Source organism: Entelurus aequoreus, linkage group LG08 (genome assembly GCF_033978785.1).
Source record: "Entelurus aequoreus isolate RoL-2023_Sb linkage group LG08, RoL_Eaeq_v1.1, whole genome shotgun sequence".
In the NCBI taxonomy this organism is placed as follows: domain Eukaryota; kingdom Metazoa; phylum Chordata; class Actinopteri; order Syngnathiformes; family Syngnathidae; genus Entelurus; species Entelurus aequoreus.
This window is the reverse complement of record NC_084738.1, coordinates 21527720-21551925: the sequence shown is the minus strand read 5'-3', so window position 1 is coordinate 21551925 and position 24206 is coordinate 21527720. Positions and strand designations below refer to the sequence as shown.

Sequence of the window (24206 nt, the reverse complement as noted above, 5' to 3'; positions counted from 1 at the left end):
ATGAAACATGACGAGTAAGCAAAAAAAAACAACAACAAAAAAACCCACCAACTGTATTTACAACTGGTTGTATTGATCTCTTGTCATTGTGCAGCGGAGGCCCGGCACACGCCTGCATGCTGTCAAACACCAGCGGAGGTTTCTACTCCTGCTCTGTGTCAACAAACACAACGGACTCGTCTCGTCCCGAGTGCTTGAAGGATTATGACTTCTTTCTGATCTCGCTCTGTGGAAAACGAAGCGATGGCGCGGAGACCTGCGAAATGCTAGATGGCCGCTACAAAGCAGCCTCAAACAGTAGGGGATTAGCATTAAACTTGCTGCACTATTTTATACAAAACACACTATTATTAATCACTTGTGTCAAACTTAAGGCCAGGGGGCCAGATGTGGCCCGCCACCTAATTTTATGTGGCCAGTCATTTCATTCAATGTAGTCAATGGGGATGTATACCAAGCACTGGTATTTGTAGGTACTGGTTCCTAATTGGGTCGGTCCAAGTGGACCAATAAAATTCTGGACTATCGATACAGCTATCATTTAAATTTGTTTTAGTCATAACAAGTGCGCTGTCACATTCACTCAAGTGCCGCTGCAAAGCATAAAAAAGACACGGTGGAATAGTCAGTTGGAGTCGGACTTTGAACGCCCCACTTCCAGTTTTACGGTACTCGAAAGTTAAAAGAATCATAGATTTACTTTTCATTAGAGATGTCCGAAAATGGCTTTTTTGCCAATATCCGATATTCCGATATTGTCCAACTCTTAATTACCGATTCCGATATATACAGTCGTGGAATTAACACATTATTATGCCTAATTTTGTTGTGATGCCCCCTGGTGGATGCACTAAACAATGTAACAAGCTTTTCCAAAATAAATCAACTCAAGTTATGGAAAAAAAATGCCAACATGGCACTGCCATATTTATTATTGAAGTCACAAAGTGCATTATTTTTTTTAACATGCCTCAAAACAGCAGCTTGGAATTTGGGACATGCTCTCCCTGAGAGAGCATGAGGAGGTTGAGGTGGGCAGGGTTGAGGTGGGGGTAGCGAGGGGTGTATGTTGTAGCATCCCGGAAGAGTTAGTGCTGCAAGGGGTTCTGGGTATTTGTTCTGTTGTGTTTATGTTGTGTTACGGTGCGGATGTTCTCCCGAAATGTGTTTGTCATTCTTGTTTGGTGTGGGTTCACAGTGTGGCGCATATTTGTAACAGTGTTAAAGTTGTTTATACGGTCACCCTCGGTGTGACATGTATGGCTGTTGACCAAGTATGCCTTGCATTCACTTGTGTGTGTGAAAAGCCGTAGATATTATGTGATTGGGCTGGCACGCAAAGGCAGTGCCTTTATGGTTTATTGGCGCTCTGTACTTCTCCCTATGTCCGTGTACACAGCAGTGTTTTAAAAAGTCATAAATTTTAGTTTTTGAAACTGATACCGATAATTTTGAAACCGATACCGATAATATCCGATATTACATTTTAAAGCATTTATCGGCCGATAATATCTGCAGTCTGATATTATCGGACATCCCTACTTTTCATTGCAATTGCGGAGGGAATCAACGTTAGATTAAAACAGAATTTAAATGCGTAATGTGATTGAGATGCTGTCATGGAGAGGAAAAGGGGGAATCATGTTTACTTGACAATGGAGCTGTGCCAGCGCTCTATACATGGCAGCCCTGCACGGTGCACCCTTCTGGGGCCATTCCTGTGTCTGCCTCTAGGATGCACAGCCACCTCTAACTTTTGTTTGATTGAAATTTTTATTAGTAGATTGCACAGTACAGTACATATTCCGTACAATTGACCACTAAATGGTAACACCCGAATAAGTTTTTCAACTTTTTTAAGTCGGGGTCCACGTTAATCAATTCATGGTACAAATATATACTATCAGCATAATACAGTTATCATCACCAAACTAACTCTAAAATACAGAGCCGAACATGACTTGTACGTGTCAGGTGATATGTTTATTTTTCAAATATGATGACTACTTACTCGTCGCCATAAAGCTGTGTGAAAAAAACACTTGCTATTACTGCAGCCAGTTGTGGACGCGACCACCGATTAAACATCTTCATTGGCAAGTTGATGATAGCTTGACAGCTTCTAATACTATAGTTGGAGCACCAGTGTTGAAATAATAACTGATGCATCACTGTGTGTGCTTTCTTTTACTTGGAAACATGTCAACTCAAATGTATTGGTACATTGTTATTGTGCTTTTTCTTATTTAATTTAATTACTTTTTTTTTAATTCAGTTAGAATGTTGATAAAACGTTGAACTAATCCCTAAAGCTTTTAAACTGCCAGGTTAAAAACAATGTAAAAAATTTAGATTTGAATGGATATTGGATGATCGCCGAGCCCGGGGGTCAGCAACCTGCGGCTCTTGAGCTGCATGCCCCAGTGGCTCTTTGGAGCATTTTTAAAAAATAACTGAAAATGGAAAAAGATGGGGGGGAAATATTTTTTTTGTTTTAGTCTGTTTTTTGTATGAGAACAAACATGACACAAACCTTCCCAATTGTTAAAAAGGCCACTGTTTAATGTTTGTGTGTATGCTTCACTGACGAGAGTATTTGGTGAACACCGTTTGTCCTACTAATTTCGGCGATTCTTGAACTCACCATAGTGTGGACTGTTTCGCAACGGTTTGTTTACATGTAAAATCTTCCACTCCTTCTTTGTCTCATTTTGTCCACCAAATGTTTCATGCCGCGCGTGAATGCACAAAGGTGCGCCTTGTTGATGTTATTGACTTGTTGGAGTGCTAATCAGGCATATTTGGTCAGTGCATGACTGCAAGCTAATCAATGCTAACATGCTATTTAGGCTAGCTGTATGTACATATTGGATATATATATATATATATATATATATATATATATATATATATATATATATATATATATATATATATATATATATATATATATATATATATATATATATATATATATATATATATGTATATATATATATATATATAGATATTTGAGCTCATTTAATACAATTTACTTTTATCCTCTTTGTATATAATTTTGTTTTGCATGTCTCATGACCAGTGTTGGGTAAGCTACTGAAAACAAGTAACTAGTTACAGTTACTAGTTACTTTATTTCAAAAGTCAGTTACTTACACCAAAAAGTAATGCGTTACTGTGAAAAGTAACTATTTAGTTACTTCTTCTTCTTTTTCTTTTTTTAAGGCTCCCATTTATGCCCTTTTAGCCTTCATTTCAGTACTGTTATTGCACTGGAGAATAATACAATCTGTTGATAAACTTTACATGCTTTTGCATCACTGAACCCTGCTAAGCAATGTGGTCTACATACAACACACAAAGACAAAGATATGTTTCAAAGGGCCAATTTATTTCGGGCCAGAACACATTGACAAAACCATTTTAAATAGCGGCAACATAACATACATAAGTAACAAACCGCATCATAACAACATGTCACAACATAGCTGTAAACATGGCTTCACCCAAGGAAGGCACACATGACATGATTATATGTCATGTCACTATATACAGCACACATACTGCTATACACACGCCTAACAAGGCGTTTTTTTCTCTCAAGGAATTGTGAAATAAAATCATGTCTTCAGGAGATCAACACTGTACTGAAGCCCAGAACACTCTACGCAATTCCCCAGTTTTCGTTTAGAGAAAAGGAAAGATTGGCCTGGCCCACTAAGATCCCTCTTTATGTTTGTGAACTTTATAGTGTATACATTTAGAGTGATGTGATAATCAAACACTCTAGAAGTCTAGAATGAAAGAGTCTATAAGACAATTGACAGAGTGTGTGTACCTTCAGTGCTGAATGATGAACAGAGGCAGAGTGTCTTCGTTAGCTTGCTTTCTATGTTTATGTACTCACTGTCCACTGTGTCCAGGTACTTGGAACATGTTCTCCTTGCCATTTGCTGTTTGATGCCCGATATCATGCTAATTAGCTTCCTGAAAGCGGGTGACTCCACTGTAGAAATAGCCTGCATGTCTTCTAGCACATATGCTGCAATGGCTCTATCAATGTTCTCCTGGCTAGCAGTGCCTCCGTTAAAATCCAGCCGCTGTTGCTTAGGTGGAGGTGAAGGTGAAGTGTGTCTCTCTTTACTAGGTTTGTCGAAGCATGTTGCTTTTGTAGGTGTTTCAGCAGATTTGAATTGCTGTTTTTGGCTGTAGATAGGATCTTTGATCCAAGACACAACTTACATTTAACTAAAATGTTCTTTTCTTTGTGTTCGACAAAAGAAAAGTAGTGAGAATATCTCCATGTTAAGAAACTCGACTCCGGCTCCGCCATGATGTCTTGTTAGTAAACCCAGAGACGCCACGCCCCCCCCCCCCCCCCACACACACACACATGCACACACACACAGCGCGCCTCTTGTGAGACAGGAAGATTCAGAAGGACGACACCGCAGCTCTCCAATAAAACACACTCAGATCTTCTCAGTTTCTAGCCGATACTATATAAAAAAATAATGCAGTAACGCATCATGTAGTAACGATAACTGCGTTACTGAATATAAAAAATAACACGTTAGACTACTAGTTACCGCCGAAAATAACGGCGTTACAGTAACGCATTACTTTGTAACGCGTTAGTCCCAACACTGCTCATTGCACATTATCTGTATGTAATATTGGCTGCATTTCAGATAGTTGTTTATGTGCCATGTTGTTCCAGACCACAGCAAACATTACCTAGCTTGCCAAAGATTGTAATACATCCATTAGAAGAAGACAGCCTGCCGTTTCCCTTAACTTGGACACACACATCTATACCTTTGGCCATTAAAAGCCAGTAATTTCCAGGAGTTATCTCACCTTCTGAGTAGCCCCTGATTTACTAATGTTTTCTAATGTTGTAAAAATGTGTAGAATAAATATTACATTTCAAAATTTCTGTCAACGAAGATTTGCTTCAGTCTGCGACACATAGTCATTTTGATAGTAGGCTAATATAGCTAATATAGACACTTACATCATGTGTTGCCTTCATTATAACACTTGTATATGGCTTTTTGTTTTTTGCGGCTCGAGACAGATTTATTTTTTGTATTTTGGGTCCAATATGGCTCTTTCAACGTTTTGGGTTGCCGACCCCTGGCCTAGCCCTATAGAATGTGACAATCAGCTTGGAGTAATCCTAAATAAGGAAGCAACACCACACAAAAGTTTGTAAAACAACAATATTTCCTCCTCAAAATACCATCAAAGTCCCGTGTCTAGCGATCCAGTAATCCACAGGCCAATAATAATCCACTCAAAAAAGTGAAAAATTGAAGTAATACAGTAAAGTTGCTCAGAAGCAAGATAGCATCTGCTGACAGGTCTCTAGTCGCCGTCTGACGAAAACAAAACACACCTTGCTAAACTGCACACCCACCTAATATGCTTATAGTTTGTATTGATTTATATCATATATTCTATATGATACAAATTAAGATATGATATACAGTACCATACCATAGATGAATATGAATCCAGCTGAGTGTAATGGTAATGAATAGAAACCGTGATGGATCTGTGTGGTCTTTACAAAATGATGACATAACTGCGGCGGCGTGGCCTCGTCACTGCTGTTGTGTCCTTGGGCAAGACACTTTACCCACATTCTCCCAATGCCACCCACACTGGTTTCAATGTAGCTGAAAGATGTAGATAATGGGTCTCACTCTGTAAAGCCTTTTGAGTTTCTAGAGAAACGTGTTATATAAATATAATTCACTTCACTGCATTGCACTGCAAACTTATTTGACTTGCTTAAGACCTTAAATGCAGGTGTGGATCAAAGACTTCCCTGCTGTGGGATGTTACATCATGTTAACATAGTCTTGTGCAAATAAAAATTGTACAAATAAATGCATTTTTAACAGTAAGGTATACAGTAAGGAAGGTATTCATAAGGCCCCATTCCTGGCTGGAACTTGTGTGAGAGGAAGAGGGACGGGGGTTAATCATTTTGCAATGCTGAAAATTATGGAACGTGTCACTCTCCATAAAAAATGTTGCTGTGGACAAAGTTGGAATTGCCACAAAACACATTTTAAGATATTCAACTCTCTACTGCCATCTGGCAGCTAAAGTGGATAATGGACACCCTTATTTGTCAGGTTTCATGTCAGGTAACAAATGGGGCCATATGAATCCCCTTCCTACCGTACAGTACCGATAAAAACCGGTAGCTATAAGGAATATTGATAAGGATATTGTATCAATAAAATACTAACGATATACAGTACATCCCTAGTGGCCTGCCACGTTGTTTAATGTGGCCAGCCAAATCATTCAATGTGGTCCACCACATAATTTAATGATCATGGCCTGGGCTTTTGTTAAGATTTGAAGATTTAAATCTGTCAGTGATCAGAGACGATGTCATGAAAGTTAAGACGAATTACATTTTTCTGTCAAAGTTCAATAAAAAGGTTGTTTAAATCAAATTAGGAGTAAGTAACACAACCTCCAGCCTACCTACAGGTTGTAATTATGCAACTTATTTATAGAAATATTGCATTTTCCCATTATAAAAAAACTTGTTATGGCCTTTTGTCAAAAATAACTATGTATATATATCAATAGTTAGATCTGAAGTTGTTAAAAGATATCAAGCGTCGAACATTTAAAAAAATTGATTTACTGCCGACTAATACAGCCTTTATTAGCGGATACTTTTTGGATCCTATAAGAGTGGGAGTGTATAGTCAATCTAAAGGTTGCACAAAAGAGTGGGAGTGTACAGTCAATCTAAAGGTTGCACAAAAGAGTGGGAGTGTATAGTCAATCTAAAGGTTGCACAAGGGTTTAAAAAAAAACTATTTAAGAGAGTCCTATGAACAGTATTCATGTTTTTGAGTTGTTGATCTATTTTTAGTTTATTGTTGTTAAAATGTTGAAATGTATGACCTCTTGGCCATTTTCCCTTAGTAAAAGTTAACAATAAAATAAATAAATATACACTACCGTTCAAAAGTTTGGGGTCACCCAAACAATTTTGTGGAATAGCCTTCATTTCTAAGAACAAGAATAGACTGTCGAGTTTCAGGTGTAAGTTCTCTTTTTCTGGCCATTTTGAGCGTTTAACTGACCCCACAAATGTGATGCTCCAGAAACTCAATCTGCTCAAAGGAAGGTCAGTTTTGTAGCTCCTGTAACAAGCTAAACTGTTTTCAGATGTGTGAACATGATTGCACAAGGGTTTTCTAATCATCAATTAGCCTTCTGAGCCAATGAGCAAACAGATACCATTAGAACACTGGAGTGATAGTTGCTGGAAATGGGCCTCTATACACCTATGTAGATATTGCACCAAAAACCAGACATTTGCAGCTAGAATAGTCATTTACCACATTAGCAATGTATAGAGTGTATTTCTTTAAAGTTAAGACTAGTTTAAAGTTATCTTCATTGAAAAGTACAGTGCTTTTCCTTCAAAAATAAGGACATTTCAATGTGACCCCAAACTTTTGAACGGTAGTGTATATCCACTTACAAAAGAGGCCTGGGACAGATTTGAATAAAATCCGAATAGGAATCAGACATAGGTCACATTGCAGTGTGAACGTAGCCCGAGATGACCAGTTACTGGAAAACACTGACAGCATTAGTAGCGCCATTATCTATAACACCAATCCTCCCAAAATCTGTTACACTTGTCGATGTTACCTTACCGCTAAGACAACATTGCTTCTTTTACAACTGTGTTGAGCAATAGACTTGTCAATAAATAATCATGTGGTCAAATAGAGCTGCATTTTTACAGAGTGCGTCCCAATTCGATGTTGAAGAATCGGATGATTTTGGCTTGCATGTAAAATCTCAGATTCAATAGGCTATTGGTTACTAGAAGTTAGCAGCTACACAACAGCTAAGCGCACAATAGCACACAAGCTAGATGTATGAAATTAGTGTCCATAATTGAACAATAGTTCAATAGTATAAAACACCACGTGTCAATATCAACAAATATCAAATAATTACAGTTGCATATTACCAACACATAAAAAGTCTTCAAGGCAGAAGAGTATTGGAAAGTATACAGTAACAAACATGTCCACATCGTTCAACTTACTGCATAGTTTATTTACCGGACTATTAAGCGCACTTAAAATCTTTTTTTTCCCCTCAAAACGCGACAGTGTGCCTTATGTAAGGAATAAGTTTGGTTGAGCTTACTCACCTAGAAGCTATTTTATTTGGTACATGGTGTAATGATAAGTGTTACCATTAATTGATTTACGTGGACCCCGACTTAAACATGTTGAAAAACTTATTCGGGTGTTAAAATTTAGTGGTCAATTGTACGGAATATGTACTGTACTGTGCAATCTATTAATAAAAGTTTAAATCAATGAAAACCAGTAGATGGCAGACAAACATACGAGATAAGTGTAGACAGCACTATGATTGCAATATGTCTCAAGTAAACACCAACATTTTAAATGTTCCATTGAAAATATAGAACATTACACACAGCGCTCAAAAATGTATCAAAATATTTTACTACGACTTATACATTAACTATTGTGACGACAACATGTTACCAAAGGACAAAATAACACTCCACTTAAAAAGCATAAATCTGTTTTAAGGTTTGTGCTTTTCATATTTATCATTGTTCTGCGTAATTTCACTTGATTTAATCTTTTCTAACATACCACACTACGAAATAATGCAAGTAGGTACTTGATTTGTGCTGATATGGCCAACACTCAAGACTCCTATCGGTAGTTTGTAGTTTGCAATTTGCAAACTCCTACTTACGATCAAAGTTTTAAAAAATGTTTGTTGTTGACTACCGAGCTCACTTCCTAAATTCGAGTGTCCACTATTTCTAATATGGCGGTGTCAAATTTCATGGGTTTCTCTAAAGGAGCAGGCTCAATAAATCTTCTTTTCCCCCCAGTTACACCGAACGCACCATGCTGCCTCACCGCCAGACACAACTCAAGTCAATACCACTTTGCATGGAAACACACCTACGAGAAATGTTTCTCCACCTTCAAGAAACACCTAACCTACCAACTTCGTTTCTACAAAAGACAGGACAAACATGTAAGATAGTACATTTTTAACACCAGGAAGTGAGAACATCTCGCAGCGTCCTTTTTTTCCCCTCCAGGGGATCATTCATGACATCAACATCGACACTTTGTACTCCTCCGTGAATGATAGTTTATTGGTGGCGGACACAGAATACGCTGCCAAAGTGAGGTCCAAGCCAGGTGCCCCTCCTTTCTTTGGAGACTGGAGTGACTGGTCCAGTGAGGTCCACTGGAGGACACCCAGTAGTAAGGCCTTCTTCAATCTAATCACTTATTACAGGTTTAAATCTTGGTAAAAATCACATTGATGCTCTCCTCAGATCAAGCAGGATTTCTCAAGGTCTTCATAACTTTAGGTGTCATGGCCACACTTGTCTTGCTTTTGTGCTGTGCTCTGTTTGAAAAGTAAGGATCTCCTCCGTCTTGGTAAACCCTTGATACTTTCATACGAACGTGCTTCATCTTCATAAATGCACACTTGCAGGTGGAGACGAGGTGCCTTCATCCCAACACCAGTGCTCTACTGCCAAGGAGATTTTAGGGTAAGTCTGGAAAGGGCGTCGGAGTGGGGCCCCAAGGGGGCAGGCGGGGCCTGGGCTTTTGTAAATGTTAGTTTATAAAAGACAAATGTTCCTGTAAAATTTCAATAATAAGGTTGCTTGAATAAAATTAAAAATGTTTACACTACATGCAACACGTTGTCAAAGCTCATCGTTGTGCATTCACAGAGCACCATTATTATGGAACTACAACTATAATTTATCTGTGGCACCATGAAAGCTGTGTACAAGGTTCACTTATTCATCTCGAAGCACACGCTGTAACTGTGATGCATCCAAGGACCCTTGATAAAAATAGAAGTTTCTAACAGAGGCACTACTAGTTTTGGAAAACAGTAGAGGCTTAACCCCCAGTAGATGTTCTACAGTTGTACCAATTGCCAAATGTTATGGACAAGTTTTACTTATTAATCTCATACCTCATAACTGGTGTATTCAAGGAGCCTGGATAAAAGTTCAAAACAGAGGCATCGCACGTTTATAGGGGTGTGACGATTAATATGTACATCGATTTTTGTTTTTAAGATTCAACTACTTGAATTTTTGCTCAGCAAGTTGGCCCACGGGAAGATAGGTATCTATCCAACCTGGTTTTAAAAAAGGGAATCAATCAATTTTATTGATACTACGGCAGACTTTATATGAAGTTTAGCACTTTTAATGGTATGGACGGTAAGCGTTAATCAAGTCGGTCTGCCCGACGCCATCTGTCATCAAAACAAGAGCGGCGGGTAGCTACAGTGGCCGAGGAAGGTCATGAGAAAAGCAAATGCAACAAGACGATCATAAAGCAACACCACAATAATATAAAGCCAAAACACAACTTTAAGCCCAAAGGACAGAAATTTTTGCCCACGGACCAGGTGAGGCCGAAATTTTCAAAAAGGTGTAATATTAGTATCATTTAAAAAGTAAAATAAAGCTATTTATGACTGAAAAAGTGGTTACATTTCACTTTTCTAACTTTGTTCATTATTCTTGTTTTCAACTTTACGTTTCAGCCATTGTGGTCTGTCGCTGAAACTTGTCTGCTGTCACTTCCATTGCGTCTTTATATTGTCGTGTTTTGACTAAATAGTTGTTATGGCTTTATGTTGTTGAGTTGTGGCTATAGCTGAGAGTTGTGTTGTGGTATTCGTATTGGTTGCAACTTTTCTTGGCTACTCTAGTTGTTAAAATGAGTGGTCGCAGGTCAACTGCTCATCTAACCTGTAGAGATTTGGTTGCACTTAATTTTAATGTAGGACGTATTAAAAAAAATAGCTTTAATGTTGAAAATGTGCCCAGAAAAGGTTTCCTCTTGATAATGCAACCTAAAGTGTTGGTTGAACTTTATTTAAATAGGATGTGAATGCATCAACTTGGTTTCAACTCCCTGAACTCTTTTCGGATTATATCGTTCTAAAAAAACTAATATTGTCTCTGAATCATATCAACATCAAATTATGATTTGATCTGGGTTTATGTTAGTATTGGGGCCCAGAATTTGGTGCTCTGCCCCTAAGTATTGACAGTCTTTAAAGGAGGTACATAGTTAAAATGGATTGTGATTGCAGAACTGGGCAGACACTCAAACAAACACGACTGCCATGCTGAAGCCAGAAGAGATGCTTCATATTGACAGCCTGACATCCAAAGAAGTCCACAGAGAGGAGAGACCATCACAGAATAAGAGGACTACATATGAAAACATTGGCGATCCTGAATGTGATGCTACTCCGGTGGGTGACAAAGTGAGAACTACACCGAGCACCAATTTATCACCTTTTCAGGATAAGACAGGGTTCAACAGTGTTCCCCCCACTGAGGGAGATTCATCCTGGTACTGCCATGAATACTGCACACTTAGCACTTTTCAGCAGCACAAGCTAACGGCAAGAAATTGCCAAATGTTGCCATAAAACAGATTGAGAGCATTGACTGAAGAAAATTGACAAGATGACCATTGAAGAGAGTAATTTTCAGAAAATATATAATCATGTGTTCAATGGAAAGCATTTGTGGGAAGTGCATGCTTTTCTTGGGAGCAACCAAATTGGTTAGTAACGCTCAAGCAATAAAGCAAAGAACCCTTTTGTAGAAAGTTTTATTTATGCCAACACATACAATAACAAAGCACCTTATAACCTTAAAGTCTGATACAATGGTATGCCTACCTGCCTCGGTCACTGCCGCCTTTTATTTATCCCAAAGCAAAAACACTCTGAAAACAAAAAGACAGCCAAGGCAGCAGATTCTATCGTATGTTACAGCATGCTGAATAGAAAACCTGGGAAAGAAGAATTAGAACCATCTAGAGACACTAGTGAAATACAACAGTATAAAAGTGCCATTCATTATACAGCAGTTGAAATACTGACAATGAAATAAGCAGACTTTACATTTAATGAATGAAAAAGAAGGGACAAACAAAAGGAATAGACTCTGAAAGAGGAAAAAAAAAAAAAAAAGATTTTCTTTCTTGGACATGGATGATGGCCATTTTACATGGCATTGATGAAACTGTGTGCCTTGCACCACATAAGACAATGTTTAAAAAGTAAATGACGATGGTGCTGAAGCACCGATCCCCCTCTCAGCATTACGCACCAACCAGCAATCGAGAAAACAAAAATAAAAATAAAAAAAAAAGACATGTCGAGGGTGTGTGTGGATGGCACAGAATGTGTAGAGTTTAAATAGAAGTCTTTAAGCAAGTCCCGATGTGAGGGGAGCACATTCATTGTGACTGAGCGGGGAGGTGATTCCTTCTGCCACAGCAAGACACGCTTCGCCTTTATGAGGGAGAGAATTTTTTGGCCTGCCCTCGGACTCTTTTTTCGTAATCTACTCTGTTTTGGCTGGAAAAGAAAAACACATCATCAGGGACCTAAAATCCCACAAATCCCACTCCCAAGCAAAATGAGTAGTAGTTTCTCTTTGACGCCAGACACTTCATTCTCGACATGGTGGGACAGCAACATCCTCATGATCCTCTGCCAGGTGATGACTTGATTATCAGCATTTCTCCTACAATACCCGACTAAGTTACAATTACATTTGATTTTAATTCTAATTAAAAAGGGACCTATGATTGATTAATTTAGAATTTGACTTATAATTGTTAAAGGGGACCTATTATGACAAACCAACGTTTCTTACCAACTGGTACCTGTTTTTGTGTATTTGAGATCTACATAGGTCCCAAAAATGTTTGATCAAGCTATGGAGGGATGGTAAAGCTATATATAAAACAACCCTGCCTTCAACTATACTTCCTCCAAATAAAATGTTAGGTTTTTCCAACAAGTTACATCAGTGGATAGCTCTATATGTTTTGCACCAGTACGACATAGTCCGTAAGTTTCTTATTTTAAACTCCATACGGAAGCGATAAAAACTACCACATGGCTGACAGGGAGAAGACAGTGGAAGTAGAGCTGTGAAAGTAAGACCATTCCCAAAATGGAGCATCCTGAAGAGACTGTCAGAAAGCGGTTTGAAGATGGTCTGTAAAACAATCTATGCAACATATTGACCAAAGAACCACCATTACATGTTATGTAGACCATATGTCGAAAACAATTCATAATGTTGGAATGTCCAATGATAAGGTTCATTTGTCCATGGTGTGAGCTTGAATGCAGTTTTGGATGCCGTCTGGCTACATCATGATGTCTCAACAAAGTGGACACTCATTTGGACATTTAATCAAGCTCTCAGCCAGTGGGGGAGGAGAAGCTCCACCAAATGATATCCAATACATATTATCCAGACCATAAGGAAGTGTGTTAAATATACATTAGAACACTCATAGGTCCCTTGTAAGAACTGCATCGTAGTATTAATGCTGTATATCTATTTATTTTGAACTGGGTCTTGTGCATGTGGTACTTCAAGCAAAAGAATAATAGCTGCCATGTAAATCCTAAGAGCTGTGACCATAAGTGGACACATCTGCTTTATAAAGTGCTGCGTGTCATCATAGGCATGCAATCACTGACTGATCTTTACAGTTTGTTGGTTAAGCTAATATTTTCCTCTGCTTTATGAAACTGATGCTTGTCATCACACGCATGCAATCACTCATTGATATTTACAGCTTTGTTGGTTAGACTAATCTTTTCCTCTTTTTTATGTTGTGCAATGTGGCAGATAACTCCAGAGGGCAAAATTTGGACAATTTAACGGCCGATCCTGTCATAATCAAAATATGAGAAGCTAGCCGGGGAAAGTTTGCATTTGTAGGATGATTTTAAAAGGGAATTTGTGTTGATTTTCCTCTTTTCTGGCATACAAATGTTGGATTCTAATGATTTGATGCTTTGACATTGTTTAACACAAGGATTATGCATTTTGGTGTGAGCTTGCATGTAGTTTTGGATGCCTCTGAACACTGTTTTGCAGTCTTGTTTTTTTTGACAGCAGGCCATTTGTGGTGTCACAGACTGACGTACATCTTTATACTGTACTGTATATGCTGTCAGCCAGCCTCCACCCCTCTGCTGCAGGGAGATTGATGCCTGAAGCATCCCGTGTAGTTCCTTCTCATCTCATGCCAGCCTGCCTGCTCTGACGTCGATACAATAAATACCTCAATTTGTCGACATTTTACACAGGAGTGTTTTTTCAACATGGACCAGTACTTGCATCAGCGGCTAAACCTTAATACTTGGTTTGATGAAACCCAAGACAATAGGCTATAGTATCCATCCATCCATTTCCTACCGCTTGTCCCTTACAGGGTCGCGGGGGTGCTGGAGCCTATCCCAGCTGCACACGGGAGGAAGGCGGGGTACACCCTGGACAAGTCGCCACCTCATCGCATGGCCAATCATTTTCATCTTATAGTGGAATGCGCGCCCAGTAACACTGACATGCAATCAAACAATTAAATACTGCTTTTTTTGGTACGCCGCACAAGGTTTACCTAATATTGTGACCGTTAAATCTATATAGTTCATGAAGTTTATTTTTGACAATGACTGGAAAAAAATATATAGGTGACATTAGGGCTGGGCAATATGGCAAAAAAAAAAAAAGGATCACGATTATTTTTTTCATATCATCCGATCTCGATTAATATCACAATTTGAATTTTTTTTTTTCCAAGCGGATTGTCCCGCGCAGGATTATAGCAAGTAACGCATCTCTACTGTTTACTACTGCAGTATCTTGTAGCAAAGCATAATTGGTGTAGTGAATACTATAACTTGTATTTCAATGTAATTTACTAAACAACACTTCCAAGTGGTTAATTATTTGTATTCTTTAATTACTTTTATACATCAGTGCTTTGGCAAACGGCAAGCAATGACCCAGATTGTGGAGTTTTTAAAAACTCCAATTGTGTATCTTATATTGAATGAAAATACATTAAAGTGCAGTTTAAATTTGAGGTACCGTAAAATAATGTGTACTAACACATACAAGTTTAATGATTATTTCAGGAACAACATGTTTTTTTATTATCCACAAACAAATGGGGCGGTATAGCTCGGTTGGTAAAGCGGCCGTGCCAGCAACTTGAGGGTTCCAGGTTCGATCCCCGCTCCCGCCATCCTAGTCACTGCCGTTGTGTCCTTGGGCAAGACACTTTACCCACCTGCTCCCAGTGCCACCCACACTGGTTTAAATGTAACTTACATATTGGGTTTCACTATGTAAAAGCGCTTTGAGTCACTAGAGAAAAGCGCTATATAAATATAATTCACTTCACTTCACTTCACAAACAAAAAACTGTCTCTTTGCAGATTTTTTTTTTTTTTTTTTACAACATGTTATATCAGAGGAGTGGAATATTTGCAGCAACAAACAAGTCTGAGTAAAAAATATTTAAATATAAAAATGCAGTTTCTGATTAAATTAGTGGGTGCGTTGATTTTCCCAGTCAAGAACAATACAGTCACATAGACGTTCTGAGTGCCTACAAGTTAGCATTCAGGACAGGATTATTGGTGCGCTGCAGCAGATAGTGAAACTAAAGAGTCTGCTCCTTTTAAATGTTGTGTTTCAACTTCTATGCTAGTGTTATACATATTTCTTTATTTTGTTCTTCTGGGCTGCACTATAAGCTGTGTAAGGTGTAGAGGCACAACGCTGATTGGACATTAATTACGTTGTGACAAGCCTCACTTTCACGATTGTGGAATGGGAGGTCACGCACAAAAGGACACAGAGTCACACAAGCCTACACGCACACACACACGCACTAGAAGCGGATTGTTCCGTGCAGGATTATACCAAGCGCCGTTGCTTCCCTACTGTTTACTACTGTGGTAATTTCTAACATACTTTTCCGCCATGTTTGATCGAGGAAATATGCTACCAGCTGATTACCGTGATCAAACTCAAACTAATCGCGATCAACGATCACAATCATAATTGCCCAGCCCTGGGTGACATACTGTAGATCGTCAAGATAAGAGTACGGTATATTTTCAAAAGACACATTCATATACTTTAGAGGAAGGTGAGGTCTGGAGGGCTTCATTTGCAAACACACCAAACGTTTGCAGACAGGCTGTGAAACCTGTTTAAAAACAAAAGTGACTGTGGAAAAAGGTTTACACCACAGCTATCCAATATATGCCAGAAGTAAGTGTTAAATTAAAATTAGAATGATCACAGCTACATCCCATTTAAAATATAAAGTCGCATGTTTGAGGCAGATGTTTTGCCTAACAAGTGGAGATGATCATATTGCACAAGTATTGGTAGGGTGGAGTTAAACTGGGTGGTTTATGTTGGTATGTGCTTTAGCTTGATTCTGCTTTTGTTTACTCATTGTACAAGACAGTTGGGGTTTAATTGATTTAATATATTTGCATCCTATAATAAATATTTCCTTATCTTCACTGAATTTAGTCTTGATTGGATTTGCATAATGGAAATGTGCAATATTTTTTAATGTGTGTGTGTGTGAGTTAGTTTATGATCACATAAAATATTTGGTATTTTTATTGCACTGATGGAGAGCACTAAATTTTGTTAACCATCTTTATTTTTTCGATTAATTAAATGTCTTACCGGGGAAACAAATAAACTAGACACACTAGGGTTGTTTCATTGACCAAACTACACAATTACTGCAGCCTCCATTCTCTCTTTGTAGTGACAAAAGTGATGAGTAAAGTTGACTTAAAACTGTCGACAGCAGTCAAGGTGTAATCACATGATTAGAATGTGACCATATGTCTGTGATCGTGCAGAATGAGATTGGTGAGAGTTGTTGTAAAATATGTTAGGCTATAACCCATTGATGCCAATCATTTCTACATTGTATTGCCTTTTTAACTTGAACATATAATGTAAGAAAAGACGTGCAGCGTTTCTTACCAGTAGATCGTGTAGGCCTCTGCTTGGGCTGGATCCTGGATATTAGGCTCGTTTAGGAGTTCCTGAATACCTAATAGAATCTGTGGGAGAAATTATCCAGAGAAACAAGTCATCACCCCTTGCTCAATTATTTGGAAGTCAGTGCTTTGGCATTAACAGCTGTTGTAGTTTTTATGAGCTCCACAAGATGGCAGTAGCTGCATTTGAGGTATCATGAGTGGTCAGCAGTTTATATACCTCTACATGCAATATAAAAATATTGGTTGTGAAACATGTCCAGGGTTCCTTTCCTTGTAATCATTTTCCAGACATTTCCAGCCACTAGAGAGACAAGTTATAGCATCATACACTGTTTCATATATAGTTTATATCTTTATTACACAGGCATTTCATGTGCAGTCTATGAAAATAATTATCACAATCAGGGACTGACCATACATTAATTTGTGTGTGCGTGTGTGGAGATGGAGTGTATAGGGAAAGAGGGGTTATTGGGTTTTTGGTTGTGTACAAACTTTGTGTTGTCTTTCTAAGGTGTGATTAGGACTTTATAAATAAAGTTTGATTATTTCATGGTAATACTTCTCACCTTGTCCCTAGGCGATATGTCCCTAACTGGAAAAAAAAAGTTGCTAAATCTAGCAACAAAGTAAATGGGAAGCACTCAGTTGCAGAAATGCTCTAAGCGGAAATGTAAATCTAATGGGCTGGTTGCGTCACATGGGGCGTTGCGCCAGCCAGAAGCAGGAAAGTGCATAGCCTTTATTTGCCCAGGAGATCAAGTAACAGACATACACGTACCGGTATATGCAAAAGCTTTAACCCATTTTCATTCTCTCATGGTCAATAATATTCCAGGATGCCTTCCAACCCAGTTGTTTACAGTTAAAGTCATGATGTGTATCAATGCTGGCTGAGCAATTTCCTCCTTACCACTACTGCAAGTGGTAAGGAGGTACTTAAATGGGCTCACCACTCATGGGAGGGGCCATAGAGGTCGGGTGCATTGTGAGCTGGGCGGCAGCTGAAGGCAGGGCACTTGGCGGTCCGATCATCGGCTATATAAGGTAGCTCTTGGGACGTGGAACGTCACCTCGCTGGGGCGGGAAGGAGCCTGAGCTAGTGCGCGAGGTGGAGAAGTTCCGGCTAGATATAGTTGACTCACTTCGATGCACAGCAAGGGCTATGGAACCACCCACTCTGGTGTTGTACGCTATGAGAGGCGATGGGCTGGTCGATCTACGTTCCCATCCTCACCTATGGTCATAAGGTTTGGGTTATGATCGAAAGGACAAGATCACGGGTACAAGCGGCCGAAATGAGTTTCCTCCGCCGGGTGGCGGGGCTCTCCCTTAGAGATAGGGTGAGAAGCTCGGTCATCCGGGAGGAGTTCAAAGTAAATCCGCTGCTCCTCCACATCGAGAGGAGCCAGATGAGGTGGTTCAGGCATCTGGTCAGGATGCCACCCGAACGCCTCCCTAGGTAGGTGTTTAGGGCCTCCACGACCGGTAGGAGGCCACGGGGAAGACCCAGGACACGTTGGGAAGACTAGGTCTCCCGACTGGCCTGGGAAAGCCTCGGGATCCCCCGGGAGGGGCTGGACGAAGTGGCTGGGGAGAGGGAAGTCTGGGCTTCTCTGCTTAGGCTGCTGCCCCCGCGACCCGACCTCGGATAAGCGGAAGAAAATGGATGGATGGCTGGCAACAGTGGTTCAGTTCAGCTGGTGAGCGTTTGAGAACGGAGCAAACTCGCAGCACAACCAAAAGGCAAATGCACTCAGTAGACTTGAGGACTTAATCTATCAACAAGTGCATAGTTGCAGCAAATTATTTTTCAGTGGCCACTGTAGGGAGTGAAAAACTATATTGGGATGCAAAATAAGTGGCCGCTAGAGACAACATTTATAACACTACTATGGCCATAACTACCATTGAGGACACCGAGGTCATATACAGGTCAATATACAATCTTTGGTCATGCTCCAGCAATGTAACACAATGAAGTCCACTTTTACTATAAATATCATCTGATATGAAATGTGCTGTGAACATAACATTAACATTCTATTTCACTGACTTAACCAATGTTGGTTTCACCTTAATTAAAATAATGTGAAGTGCTGTTAGGAAAATTGTCATGTCAGCCAGGTTCTGCTCACAGAGATCAAGCTCGCCTGCCCTAAACTTAAATGTGTGTGGGTCTTCGTGATCCGTGGGGGGGGGGGGGGGGGGGCATTTTGCATAAAGAAGCACATGTCAAATGTAAATTATTGGATGACAGGGCGCTTCATAGAAAAGTTTTACCCCAAATGTACTCTTGGCCACATCATGCTCGTTCACTGATAAAAATAACACATTTCCATGTTCGACTTCCGGTAGCTCTCATGGCGCGCGTCATTAATACCAAGTTGCCAAACAAAAGGTTGTGAGTTTGATGTTGCTCATAGTTGAAATTATAGTAAGGTTTAACATTTATGTTTTAATGATGTTAAAAATGGCTTAGTACGCTACACTTCAGCATATTAAGGAAAAATGTCCATTTGTCAAAGATGTTAGATAATATAACATGTGATAGTTTTCCCTCAATGAAAGCTTTTGTTATTCTGGAAATTCATTGTGTTGCTATAGGTAATATTTATAAGGTGCTGGGATACACATGATTTTAGCCTTTCAAAGCTCCTCTTAAACCACCAACTTTTGACCTTGGTATTTGTCAAATCTTAGTTACGGCCCTGAACACTACTATTTTTGTGGCTGTTGTCGGCATGTGGCCACTATTGACAGGGTTAACTGTACATGGCTGATAAATGCATTTCCTCTTATTGTAGATGTGCATTTACTTAATTAACAGAGAGGGGTAGCAGACATCTATTAGGAGGACAGTATTTACTGTATGTGCATAATGTATTTGTTAGACAATTGTTTCTATAATGTATTTTATCATTTTGCTGCAAAAATCCTGTTACAGTAGTTTTTTTATAGCCCATTTGAAATTTCAGCTTTACAGGTACCATGTCTCATATTGTGGTAAAGAGTCACAGTGAAGGCAATTGCAGCCATCGAGTGGCACCAACGTTTTTTTCCCCTCGCTGGAGATTTAAGGTGTGTTTAAATGGATGACACACCTGACAATCAGAGGCTGTTGTTTATGCAGTGCATTATTTAATATGATGTATTGTGATGGAAGAATGAGCTACAATTTGGTACTATGATGTTTATGTAGTCCAAACCTGCTTTATTGTAATGGCTGGTCTCCAGTCTTTGTCCTCCTCTAGGATAGAAAGGCATACTGTGCCTGACGGATACACATTTGGATGAAAGAGTGGCGGCTCAAATTTACCTAAAACACAAATTGTGCAGAAACTACATCAACACAATCAAGAGCTGATTCAATCACCCTGCACTATGAATTAGAGGAGATAATGTTCGGCTACAAGGAAATTTTGCAAAAGACAATGCTTTAAAGATATTTCAAACTGCAATACTTGCATTTTTTTAATTAAGATGTGAAAACATCTGAGTGGTTACTAAAATTACCTGGCACTACAAAACAGCCTCAGTGGAGAACGACAGTTATACGTAATGTACAGTATCAAAGGAAAGGAGGGTAACTCACATTTTGGAGGCGATGAGGGATAGTCATCCTTGAACAACATGCGCAGTTTGAAAAGGCCTCCTTCCCACGGAGTCTGATGACACGCAATTATGTGATTAACTTTTCAAAACACAAACTCCAACAATTCTCCAGATATTTCATGTACAATTTTGAGGGATTGTACAGTGAGAAAAATAAATTCATAACACACAACTTACATTCCTTTGAAAATACAGTTGTGGTCAAAAGTTTACATACATTCGTAAAGAACAATGTCATGGCTGTCTTGAGTTTCCAATCATTTCTACAACTCTCATTTTTTTGTGATAGAGTGATTGGAGCACATACTTGTTTGTCACAAGTTCTGACCAAAGAACTTTCCTCCAGAGGGTCTTATCTTTGTCCATGTGATGTCAGATGAAACAAAAATTGAGCTGTTTTTCCACAATACCCAGCAATGTTTGGAGAAGAAAAGGTGAGAACTTTAATCCCAGGAACATCAAGCCTACCGTCAAGCATGGTGGTGGTAGTATTATGCTCTGGGCCTGTTTTGCTGCCAATGGAACTGGTAAATGTAACTGGGACAATGAAAAAGGAGGATTACCGTATTTTCCGCACCATAAGCCGCACCTAAAAACCACAATTTTTCTCAAAAGCAGACAGTGCGGCTAATAACCCGGTGCGCCTTATATATGGATTAATATTCATATTTATTTTCATAAAGTTTAGGTCTCGCAACTACGGTAAACAGCCGCCATCTTTTTTCCCCGTAAAAGAGGAAGCGCTTCTTCTTCTACGGTAAGCAACCGCCCCCATAGAAGAGGAAGCGCTTCTTCTTCTACTGTAAGCAACCGCCAAGGTGAGCACCCGCCCCCGTAGAAGAAGAAGCGCGCGGATATTACGTTTCATTTCATTTTTGTGTTTCTGTAAATGTCCACAAAATGTCTCCTACTAAGAGACACGCGTACAAGGTTCCACTGACTTTTGATATTCATGTGAACCGCACTGTGGATACAACGGGAACACGTACGGTGAATATTCGCACCACAGGGAATGAGAAGTCGTCCTACTGTGGTTCTAGCTTGCCATGCTAACGGCCAGAAACTTCCACCCATGGTGATATTCAAAAGGAAGACCTTGCCAAAAGAGAACTTTCCAGCCGGCGTCATCATAAAAGCTATCTCGAAGGGATGGATGGATGAAGAAAAGATGAGCGAGTGGTTGATAGACGTTTACGCGAAGACACCGGGTGACTTTTTTCAACAGCGTTCCTGTTGATCTATGACTGCATGCGCGTCCACATCACAGATGGTGTCAAAAAACAAGTGAAGCACACCGAAGAAGAATAATTCGAGGGATTTCTGGATGAGTAATAACTTCAGAAAGTGAGCTTTAAATGTTTATTTTGTGTGTTGTGTGACACTAACGTATGAGCAACGTTGAGTTATTGATGTTGCTATTGTTCTGCACTATTTTGAGTGTTACTATTTTTGTGATTGCACATTTGTACATTACATTTTGGGAGTGAACAGAGTTGTTAGAACGCTGGTTTGTAATATATTATTAAAGTTTGACTGACCTATCTGACTGTTTTGTTGACATTCCCTTTAGCGTAGCGTAGGTGCGGCTAATAGCACGGGGCGGCTAATAGGTAAACAAAGTTTTGAAATATTCCGTTCATTAAACGTGCGGCTAATAACACGGGGCGCCTTATAGTGCGGAAAATACGGTACCTCCAAATTCTTCAGGACAACCTAAAATCATCAGCCCAGAGTTTGGTATCCTGGGTGCAGTTAGGTGTTCCAACAGGACAATGACCCCAAACACACGTCAAAAGTGGTAAAGGAATGGCTAAATCAGGCTAGAATTAAAGTTTTAGAATGGCCTTCCCAAAGTCCTGACTTAAACGTGAGGACAATGCTGAAGAAACAAGTCCATGTCAGAAAACCAACAAATTTAGCTGAACTGCACCAATTCTGTCAAGTGGAGTGGTCAAAACTTCAACCAGAAGCTTGCCAGAAGCTTGTGGATGGCTACTAAAAGCGCCTTATTGCAGTGAATCTCAAATGTTTTTTGTGACAAACAAGTATGTGCTCCAATCACTATACCACAAAAATATTAGAGTTGTAGAAATGATTGGAAACTCAAGACAGCCATGACATTATGTTCTTTACAAATGTATGTAAACCTTTGACCACGACTGTATATTTAATTAAATTTAATTAGGAAGATTAAAAAAACATTACCCCCTTTTTGCCAGGGATCGCACACTCCCAGTTCATCAGATTCATGGTTCCATCTGGGTTTTTTGTTGGTACGGCGACAAATCCCTGTAAAGCGAGAGTACAAGTGTTTGATTAACAGAAAAATAGATTCTGGACCTAAAAAATATGGTCTTTTATCTTTTTAATAAAAACAAGACACGTTGAATCTCGCACATTAGACAAATTCATTCAAACCATAACAAAACTCAGGCCTAATGTAGAGCATTCTGATGTGTGTCTTTCAAAATGTATGACTATCTTGTGTCATATTTAACAACAGATGTAACGATATGAGAATTTTATAACATGGTTAGTGTGACCAACATTATCACGGTTATTATCTTCAAAAAGTACCTGTACATGCAGTTATCAAATCTATTATGACCTTCTTCCATTTTAATTTTTTTAAGTTTTAGAGTGTTTTTTAATGATAAAGGAAAAACAAGGGTTGCATGTCCCGTTTGTGACCTCACACGGGTTTACTTTCTGTTGCAGACAAGTCCAGGTAGTTTCAAATGTGCACAATTGAATAGCTTAGTTTAACTCAATTCAACTGGCGGCTCGCGGGCAACATCTGGACGAAGCTATTCATTTGGCCCGCCAAACATCGCCTTAAATAGGCTTGAAGAAACCATTAAAACTAGAGTTGATCATGAATGCAGTACTCCCGCCACCCCGCAGGGGACAACAGCGCATATGTGTCACAATGAAGCAGCAGTGGGGTGAGTAGAAGAACACTACTCATTCAACCCTGGAAAAAAAAATCCAAATAAATTGCAAAAATGTGACTTAACAAGGATTGGACAACAAAGTATGAATGCTCTACCTCGAGCGCTCGAGTCATTGTTTTCTGGTGGACCTTTTAAGCGACAGACACATTGATCCAGATAAGCAGCAACAATGGTAGTACAACAAATTGACAGCGGAGAGAAAGAATAACAAAAGAAGAACAAAAGGAGCTTTCAAATGCAGAAACTTTTGTGGGGCATTTTTGTGCTGAAGAACGCTGATCAATGTAAATATATTAGTGTTTTTACTCAGCCGAAGTCTTTAAAATATATGGAGTTTATTGTTTATACAAACTAATTTCGATACACGAAGCTACGAGAAGTGGACAGACTCAAACGTATTCACGGAACGGCGACCTCAGCTGCTTACTTCGTTGGATAAATGTGGAAAAAGAGAGGCAGCACCTGAGTCGAACGAAGGTAAATAACATAAAAATTAACTATTTACTTTGTTACATGTTGTAAAAGTAGTCAGTGATACTCCATTTGTGTTATTAGCCTCAACCCAAGTGAACTGAATGCTAATCCTAACGCCGATGTGTTAGTGTTTTCGTCGTGAGATCAACCTTGACATTTATTATTTATATATTGTTATTTACAGCT

General features: G+C 39.2%; 2 protein-coding genes across 2 annotated transcripts in view; one reads left to right on the top strand and one right to left on the bottom strand.

The window, feature by feature from the left end:
* Positions 1-11541, top strand: LOC133656019 (cytokine receptor common subunit beta). The gene is made up of 7 exons (XM_062056761.1): positions 1-14; positions 95-297; positions 8942-9090; positions 9158-9326; positions 9401-9485; positions 9565-9622; positions 11197-11541. Exons 1-7 carry the CDS (start codon positions 1-3, stop codon positions 11539-11541), a joined length of 1023 nt encoding a protein of 340 aa, XP_061912745.1.
* Positions 11542-11712: 171 nt separating this feature from the next.
* ube2ib (ubiquitin-conjugating enzyme E2Ib) overlaps positions 11713-24206 on the bottom strand; it is a 20725-nt gene continuing 8231 nt past the window's right edge. The window contains exons 3-7 of the mRNA XM_062055942.1: positions 22798-22881; positions 20573-20645; positions 20187-20296; positions 16958-17037; positions 11713-12480 (exon numbers count right to left, since the gene is read on the bottom strand). Coding sequence (XP_061911926.1) covers positions 12417-12480; positions 16958-17037; positions 20187-20296; positions 20573-20645; positions 22798-22881 — 411 coding nt within the window. The 3' untranslated portion in view covers positions 11713-12416. The remainder of the gene's footprint in view (positions 12481-16957; positions 17038-20186; positions 20297-20572; positions 20646-22797; positions 22882-24206) is intronic.

What these genes read in the sequence shown, in the direction of transcription:
- LOC133656019 (XM_062056761.1), top strand. An exon ending in TGCTGTGCTCTGTTTGAAAA is followed by an intron (nt 9,486 to 9,564) that starts GTAAGGATCTCC and finishes GCACACTTGCAG; the next exon opens with GTGGAGACGAGGTGCCTTCA. An exon ending in ACTGCCAAGGAGATTTTAGG is followed by an intron (nt 9,623 to 11,196) that starts GTAAGTCTGGAA and finishes TTGTGATTGCAG; the next exon opens with AACTGGGCAGACACTCAAAC.